The sequence below is a fragment of the Aulonocara stuartgranti genome (assembly GCF_965226115.1).
Source record: "Aulonocara stuartgranti genome assembly, chromosome: 2".
NCBI lineage: Eukaryota > Metazoa > Chordata > Actinopteri > Cichliformes > Cichlidae > Aulonocara > Aulonocara stuartgranti.
In genome coordinates, this window is record NC_138940.1 from 25,094,660 (window position 1) to 25,103,671 (window position 9,012).

A 9,012-nucleotide genomic window follows, 5' to 3' on the forward strand; every position below is an offset into this window, starting at 1 on the left:
TCAATAGCCCTCTAGCACACAGATAAAACATTTACATCCTCCCCCTTCAGGTGCTTCACAAATGTCTCCATTTGTCTCTTTCACTGTCAAGGAATGTGCGCACTGCGTTTCACACGATTCTCCACATGGAAGCAAATTCTACACGATTTTCTTATGTTCATTCCACAGCTCCCCTTCACCATCACTGTTTAATAAACAGATTGTTTATTTCAGACATGCAGCCATTGGAGCATGAAATTGAGAAAAAGGGAGCCTTACGCCCACAGTGTGTTACTGATTCACTAAATAACTGAGTAAAGCAAAAAATACTGCAGCAGCTTGTTACTGACCATTTACAATCATTAGTCAGTGCTGGGAAACACAGACTAGCAAAATAATTGGCTGCAGTAGGTACAAGCATCTCTGAAATCTCATAAAGTGTTGTAAACAAGTATACCCCAAAGGTTCTTGCACATATGCTGGAGATCCAGCCGTGGGTTCTCAGAGGTCAGGCTATATAATTATAGTTGGGGCTGAATCCCATAAAGTCGGCAGCGCTGGAGATGAATGACTGACCACACAGCACACAAGCAGTATTGGTATTTGAGCTGCAGTTTACATCTCTGGATGTTGACAAATCATCACCAGGATCTGCTCCTTATAGCAGCATCAAGCAGCTTTTTCATCATCAGGACTACATGTGCACTTCCTACAACAGTGGCAAAGGGCAAGCTTTATGAAGATGAAAGTAGTCAAAATTGTTACTTTTGTCTGAGCTGCATGGGTATTTCATTGAAGTTAAGTTGCAGACAGAGCCGAGAGGAAGCTAATTCGGATGATGACACTGATGCAAAGGAACGAAGTAGTTGGAGGTGAAGATGGAGAGGGCATGAGGGGATGAGACACAGTCAAGCTTTGAAGCCCAGAAGGAGGTACAGTGTCAGTGTAAATTGAGCTGTAAATGGTAAAATGGTAAATGGCCTGTATTTGTATAGCGCTTTTCTAGTCCCTAAGGACCCCAAAGCGCTTTACATATCCAGTCATCCACCCATTCACACACACATTCACACACTGGTGATGGCAAGCTACATTGTAGCCACAGCCACCCTGGGGCGCACTGACAGAGGCGAGGCTGCCGGACACTGGCGCCACCGAGCCCTCTGACCACCACCAGTAGGCAACGGGTGAAGTGTCTTGCCCAAGGACACAACGACCGAGCTCGGACCTCGGACAGTCTCGGTAGGAGGTAGATAGAGAGTAAGGGGCCAAAAAGAATAGGAAGAATGAGAAAAAGGGAGTGATGTAAGGGCTCAAACTAGATGCTATTCTGTGTGTGTGTGAGTATGTGAAGGGGGGGCAGAGAAAAAAAGTGCAGCGCAAATGAGTAGTACGAAGAGAGAGGGAGGGGGGGCTGCACAGAGGCTCTGCGGGGAGATCAACACAGCTGTGCAGAGAGACAGAGGGAGTTGCACAGATAGTGGAACAACCAGCAGTAAGACACAAAGGACCAAATATTAGATGTTTTAACGGTAGCCTGAAGACACACAGGGGTATATAATCAGAAGTAAACAAGAAAGTGGACCAATATCAGCCACTGGCAACACTTGGGATACAGGAAGGCAGAAGAGCACAGGAGGAAACAAAAGAGAGCTGAGAGAGAGCAGAAGAGTGACCAAGTGGAAATAAAAAGGAGGACATAAGAGCACGGCTGAGGCAGGTAAGAGTTAGAAATTTGTACGTAAGCAGTGTAAAAGAAAAAAAAGTAAACAGAAATGTTTATTTGAATGTAGATCCACATATAGGCAAGGTAGTATCTGACAATATGCTGTTGTGCAGTTCAATACATGGGAAAAGAGGATAAACCGGAAGACAGATGTGAGGACAAAGGGAAACATGCATGATGCAATGCAAAACTAACACAGCAGGCTTCAGCCTAAGCTTCAGAGCAGCCGGCGAAAAAAATGCATCCAAACAGGAGAATATGTTCACCTGACAACTACAACCTGATAACATTCTGTGCCATTTTGGCCCCTGGCGAAGGGGAATCAATAGTGTTGGTTCGCACAGTCATTTAGAATGGCACTTCAGTGTAAATAACGCATTGAAAATTAAATGCTGCTTTTCTAGACTGCTGGCAATATGGCGATATATTAGCTGCAGATTGCTTTGATGATAACTGAAGCACAATAACATGCAGGACAGATTTGCATGGTTCGGATGAAAGTATAAAGTGAAAGGACAGAAGTCTGTTACTGACAGTGAAATCAATCAGGGAAAGGAGGAGGAGGGGAAGGGTTTCCTGTGAGGATTTCTTCCTTGATGAGAGGGTTAGTTGAAGAATTCTGAAAAACAAAAAATGTGATCGAGGCCACATATATCAGCAGATCAGAGTAACTGCAATATTTAAAAAAAATATTAATAAATAAAATAAATGTTAGACGTACATACATGCCTATCTAAACAAAATGTTTGTCTATGTGTGTGTATTTGTGTGTGTCTGCACGAGTGTGTGAAGGCATTGGAAACGCTACTAATATATAATATTGGAGCGAGTAATAGAGGTGGGGATCAATGCAAGTTTACAAAACATTTTAAAACTATCGTGTCAGGGTGAACGCGCAGTTATCTAACAAGAAACGAGTGAGGATGACTGCTGCGTTGCAGACTTCCACTGTGCTTTGTAGTCACATTTAGTTAGTTGCTGCCACCTTATGGTCAAACTGTGTCATCCCAATTAAATGAAAACAGCTCTTGTGTTTGTGTTTTAGTCCTCATCACATCTCTCTGACCTCTGCCAGCTGATCCAGGATGTCTGCCAACCTGTTACTCATCATCCTCCTGACCTTTACGCAGGGGTGAGTGACTCTGAGGTCAAAAAAGCACGCCCACTTGTTTGTCTCATTGTTTCTCTCATTTCCTTTTTCATTTTTCCCTGCTTTTATCAGGAGCTGTGCATTCCATAGCAACCACTGGGGTGAATGGAACGACTCCCAGCTTCTGCCAACAATACAAAAGCTCATGAAAGGCTATAACCGCTACCTCAGACCTAATTTCAATGGTATGAAGTTGCTTGAGACATTTATTTTTTAAGCTTTTTTTTTTAACTTTCTAAAAGTCGTCAGAGCTTCTGTGTCTTTCACTTAAGAGTGGACCAGTTGTACTGTTTCGCATGTGTGTCTCCTGAACAGAGGGCCCAGTGGAAATTGGAATGAGCCTTGATATCGCCAGCATTGATGCCATCTCTGAAATCAATATGGTACACCTTCTATTTTTGTCATCTGCGCGATCAAACGAGGGAGCAGGCGTCTTTATATGTTTTTTGTATCTTTTCAGGACTACACAGCGACAATCTTCCTCCGTCAGCGCTGGCGTGATGCTAGGCTGATGTTCCCCGGTAATGAGAGCGTGAGCGTGGACGGTCGCCTGGTGTCACTGCTCTGGATCCCTGACACTTTCATCCCAGACTCCAAGCGCTCCTTCCTGCACGATGTCACCGTGGAAAATCGCCTCATACGCATCTTCAGCAATGGAACTGTTCTCTATGCTCTTCGGTACATTTCTTTACCGAAGCTTTGACGCTCGCTGACAGCTGACATTTCACGCTGCTGGTCACAGACAAGAAGAAAACAAATCCAGTCAACCCCACACTGCTCTCACGTTCTATATAAAAAGAAAGGGGAAAAAATAACTAGGAGTATGACTAAAAAGCAAATGTCATCCCTCATTCATTCATCTCAGGGGTATGGCTCTGCATTCCTGTATGTTCTGCCCTTCAAACACTTAAGCCTTTGGCAGTGAAGATTTGCAGAGTTCCATATGAGTATTAAAAATCAGGCCAGGCTAATCTGTCAGCTCACACTTCCATATAACTTTTTTTTGACTAGACAGTTTGACAGATGAAAGAAAGGTCAGCTGTGTACAGTATGTTCAGTATCTTCCTTCTTCTTGAGTACCGAAACTGATTGATAGCTGGAGCCATCATCTGATTGTGTGGAGGTGATTGAATGTTGTAGAACTCGAGCAACCTGGCCTCATTTTTGCAATCCGACAACACTGTGCACATAATTCATATGTGAGACACAATGATGATACTCCAGATATAAGTCTTTGATCTCTTGGATGTTCATCAGGGGAGAAGAGTTCTTTATGTTCACTAATAATTAACATCCCCTGTTATAAATCAGCAGAGCTGCAGTCATTTCAGTTGGGTTTTTGAAGCTTGGTAATGAATGCCTGCTTTGAATGCCCAACAGCATCACGGCTACGATCGCCTGCAACATGGATCTGACTAAGTACCCTATGGATAGACAGGTGTGCACCCTTCAGCTGGAGAGCTGTGAGTATTTCACTGTGAGCTCCATTAACCATCAGTCATGTGTGTAGCTGGACATAAATCATCATCATCATCACTACTACCATTTTCATCAGCCTCTGTGTAGTGAGTATGAAACTGAAAGCCAGCTTTACACCAAGCACTTCACTAGCCAAAGGTTAACTACTCTTTGTCCTTTCAGGGGGGTATAACCTACAGGATGTGGTGTTCTACTGGACCAGAGGAAATGATTCAGTGAAGGGTTTGAACACACTGAGGCTGGCACAGTATAGTGTGGAGAGCTACTACACATCAGTGTCAGAGGCTGTGTACGAAACAGGTAACATATTTGAGCTCTCTGCATTTCCTTTGCATGTTAGGATTCATCCAATGGCAGCTGCTATTGGAGCACAAATGCACCACAGGATTGTTTAAATCTGTATTTTTTCCCTCGTTCTTTTTATGTCTCTTTATGTCCTTTGCAGGAAATTACCCCAAGCTGGTGCTGCATTTTGCACTGCGCAGAAATGTGCTCTTCTTCATCTTGGAGACGTATGTTCCCTCCATTCTGTTGGTGGTTCTGTCCTGGGTCTCTTTCTGGATCAGCCAGTCCTCTGTGCCAGCTAGGACCTGCATTGGTCAGTAGCAGACCTCACTCTTTTAGTCCAGGATTTTGGTAACTGTCCATAGAGTGACCATTTCCATATTAGAGGCTGCAGGATTTCATGTATTGGTTTTTCTTTGGTCATATGAAGTAGGGATGAGTTTTAGCATCCCACCTACTTGTAGCATAATTATAATAACAATACTTATATTATTAAATAATTGTTCTCAATATAACAACTATGATGTCTAATGTCTGAGGTTTTCTGACTCTAACCTATGAATAAAAAGGATAACTTTGACCTTAGTCACTAAATAACTCACCAAATGATCAGCAGCTGAAGACACCAATTATAGTAAAAAAGTGCACAAATACATGAATAAATAAGATAAGGGTAGCACGGCATTTACTTTGCTTACACTAATGTTTTGTAGGAGTAGCTAATGGATGATGGGCCTTCACATATAAATAACTGGACATGACTAACTTGAGCTTGTTATATAATAATATACTACAGTATATTTCTAACTAGGCAGCTCATTCTAACTCTTGACAATACTTTAAAGATGTAACTCTTATTGGGATCAACTTGAAAGAAAGGCAGACGTCATGTAAAGTGAGGTCAGAGGTCAAGTGCGACATGATGTTTAGATGAATATAATGTGATAATTAGAATCCCCAAAAAGAGTATCATTTTCTTAATGTTGCCAATACAAACAAAGGCAGTAGAATTTTAAGCATCACTTTGAAGATAAAAGGCATTTTATGAAAGCTTGACTTTATTTGACCTTGAAGAAGTCAGAGGTCCAAAGTAAGGTCATACAGTGGCTTGCAAAAGTATTCGGCCCCCTTGAACTTTTCCACATTTTGTCACATTACAGCCACAAACATGAATCAATTTCATTGGAATTCCACATGAAAGACCAACACAAAGTGGTGCACACGTGAGAAGTGGAACGAAAATCATACATGATTCCAAACATTTTTTACAAATAAATAATTGCAAAGTGGGGTGTGCGTAATTATTCAGCCCCCTGAGTCAGTACTTTGTAGAACCACCTTTTGCTGCAATTCCAGCTGCCAGTCTTTTAGGGTCTGTCTCTCTACCAGCTTTGCACATCTCGAGACTGAAATCTTTGCCCATTCTTCTTTGCAAAACAGCTCCAGCTCAGTCAGATTAGATGGACAGCGTTTGTGAACAGCAGTTTTCAGATCTTGCCACAGATTCTCGATTGGATTTAGATCTGGACTTTGACTGGGCCATTCTAACACATGGATATGTTTTGTTTTAAATCCTTCCATTGTTGCCCTGGCTTTATGTTTAGGGTCGTTGTCCTGCTGGAAGGTGAACCTCTGCCCCAGTCTCAAGTCTTTTGCAGACTCCAAGAGGTTTTCTTCCAAGATTGCTCTGTATTTGGCTCCATCCATCCTCCCATCAACTCTGACCAGCTTCCCTGTCCCTGCTGAAGAGAAGCACCCCCAGAGCATGATGCTGCCATATTTGACAGTGGGGATGGTGTGTTCAGAGTGATGTGCAGTGTTAGTTTTCCTCCACACATAGCGTTTTGCATTTTGGCCAAAAAGTTCCATTTTGGTCTCATCTGACCAGAGCACCTTCTTCCACATGTTTGCTGTGTCCCCCACATGGCTTGTGGCAAACTGCAAACGGGACTTCTTATGGTTTTCTGTTAACAATGGCTTTCTTCTTGCCACTCTTCCATAAAGGCCAACTTTGTGCAGTGCACGACTAATAGTTGTCCTATGGACAGATTCCCCCACCTGAGCTGTAGATCTCTGCAGCTCGTCCACAGTCACCATGGGCCTCGTGGCTGCATTTCTGATCAGTGCTCTCCTTGTTCGGCCTGTGAGTTTAGGTGGACGGCCTTGTCTTGGTAGGTTCACAGTTGTGCCATACTCCTTCCATTTCTGAATGATCGCTTGAACAGTGCTCCGTGGGATGTTCAAGGCTTGGGAAATGTTTTTGTAGCCTAAGCCTGCTTTAAATTTCTCAATAACTTTATCCCTGACCTGTCTGGCGTGTTCTTTGGACTTCATGGTATTGTTGCTCCCAATATTCTGTTAGACAACCCCTGAGGCCGTCACAGAGCAGCTGTATTTGTACTGACATTAGATTACACACAGGTGCACTCTATTTAGTCATTAGCACTCATCAGGCAATGTCTATGGGCAACTGACTGCACTCAGACCAAAGGGGGCTGAATAATTACGCACACCCCACTTTGCAGTTATTTATTTGTAAAAAATGTTTGGAATCATGTATGATTTTCGTTCCACTTCTCACGTGTACACCACTTTGTATTGGTCTTTCACATGGAATTCCAACAAAATTGATTCATGCTTGTGGCTGTAATGTGACAAAATGTGGGAAAGTTCAAGGGGGCCGAATACTTTTGCAAGCCACTGTATTGATGTGATTCACTATATGTTGTCAATACAAGAAATAAGAAAGATGGTTTTAAATAACTCTATATAGCATTACACTGATGTGTTAACAATACACTTCAATTCAATTCAATTCAATTCAATTTTATTTATATAGCGCCAAATCACAACAAAAGTCGCCTCAAGGCGCTTCATAGATACACACCACACTTGTAAGATTTTTGTCCATTTTTGACCAATAAATCATTGTGTTGACCTTGGAAACTTTAAGGCAAATATTTAATTGCTTGTTAACATGACCCCACTCAAGCAAATGTGACAGACAGAATAAAATCACACACACACCCAAAAACATGACCTCCTTGATGATGGTAGATACAGAAATACATCACTGATTAAGATTTCACTGAAAAAAACATCAAGTTTTCTGTTTCCACATGTTTGTTTTCAATACAATTTCCCCATACACTGAGTATTTTCTAAGATCTGGATCCTTTAGTCTCACATCTACAGCAGCAGTGATGTTGTTTGCTTGAAGAAAATAATAAAGAGAATGCATAAACAAAAAAAGCCCCTGAAAGAAGAGCAAGAGTAGTGTGGAATGGACAAACTAAATATTTGTTTGCTTGATTTAATTGCTGGGACATGCTGGAAATAAAGAAAAAAATCCCAACCCTCTGATCTGTCTGCAGGAGTGACAACAGTGCTGACGATGACAACTCTGATGATGGGTGCCCGCACTTCCCTGCCCAATGCCAACTGTTTTATAAAGGCCATAGATGTTTATTTGGGCATCTGTTTCACCTTCATTTTTGGCGCACTGTTGGAGTATGCCTGCGCTCATTTTTACACCATGCAGCACCAGACCATTGAGGATTTATATCGGGTGAGACACATAACCATGACACAGATAAAAATGGAAAGATTCTCTGTTACTGTAAACATCAATCCATCGGTTTATCTGCCCATGTAACAGGACCTTCTGAGGGAGCTCAGCGAGTCTAATGGAAATGGCTCTATCCCCATCGTCAACTCCAGCCAGCCAAATCAGTCCGTGGAGATCGGCTCCACCGCAGAGGACTCCACGGAGCAGTCAGCGAACAGCGACACCAAGAACCACACAGGAACAAAAGAGAAGGCGCCAAATCAGGGCTGCGGCTTGTCGTCAGTGAGAGACGCATCACGTAAGGCGGCATCTGTCTTCATTGTGGAAAATCCACACAACATTGATCGCTATGCCCGCACAGTTTTCCCCACAGCATTCCTCTTTGTCAATATCCTGTACTGGCTTTATTATCTCTTTCTGTAAGTGCTCATTCCAAGCCGTGGAAAGTTTAATTTCACCAACCTGAAGCTGCTCTACCTCCTCATTTAAGATCCAACACCAGTCGCCATGGTCTGAATACGAACGGACCTGACACAGCTTATTTATTGGATGGCGAAAAATCAATTGGTCAGGACTACGCTCTGCAACAAGGGCCGTTAGTGATTGTGTGCAAAGAGTTGGCTCCCAGCACATCAGCATGTAAGCATGGTAATGCAAAGCCTGTATTGTCTACTGACCAATCCATAGATCAAATGAGGAAGAGTTTAGAATGAATAGGATGCTGAACAGCACCACACAGTTGGTTGCTATGCATTGTTTGCATGAGACCATATACTGTATGATTATGTTTCGCCGTACAATGTGAAATTAAAAGCCTACATCAGTGAC

General features: G+C 42.6%; 1 protein-coding gene across 2 annotated transcripts; it reads left to right on the plus strand.

Annotated features, from left to right (window-relative positions):
• The first annotated feature begins 1,314 nt into the window (after window positions 1-1,314).
• On the plus strand, window positions 1,315-8,960 carry gabrp (gamma-aminobutyric acid type A receptor subunit pi). Of its 2 annotated transcripts, none has more exons than XM_082544555.1 (10): window positions 1,315-1,692; window positions 2,748-2,834; window positions 2,925-3,037; window positions 3,168-3,235; window positions 3,313-3,530; window positions 4,233-4,315; window positions 4,494-4,631; window positions 4,777-4,929; window positions 7,991-8,184; window positions 8,275-8,960. In XM_082544555.1, the coding sequence occupies exons 2-10, from the start codon at window positions 2,788-2,790 to the stop codon at window positions 8,605-8,607; spliced, it is 1,347 nt and encodes a 448-aa protein (XP_082400681.1). In that variant the 5' UTR covers window positions 1,315-1,692; window positions 2,748-2,787; the 3' UTR covers window positions 8,608-8,960. The 2 variants fall into 2 exon arrangements, with proteins under 2 accessions (XP_082400681.1, XP_082400680.1); XM_082544554.1 differs by having other exon boundaries at window positions 1,316-1,696.
• Window positions 8,961-9,012: the final 52 nt, after the last annotated feature.

Coding starts and splice junctions, on each gene's coding strand:
- gabrp (XM_082544555.1), top strand. CDS start 2,788: ATGTCTGCCAACCTGTTACTCATCATCCTCCTGACCTTTACGCAGGG. Junction 3,038..3,167: donor CCTCAGACCTAATTTCAATG/GTATGAAGTTGC, acceptor TCTCCTGAACAG/AGGGCCCAGTGGAAATTGGA. Junction 3,236..3,312: donor CCATCTCTGAAATCAATATG/GTACACCTTCTA, acceptor GTATCTTTTCAG/GACTACACAGCGACAATCTT.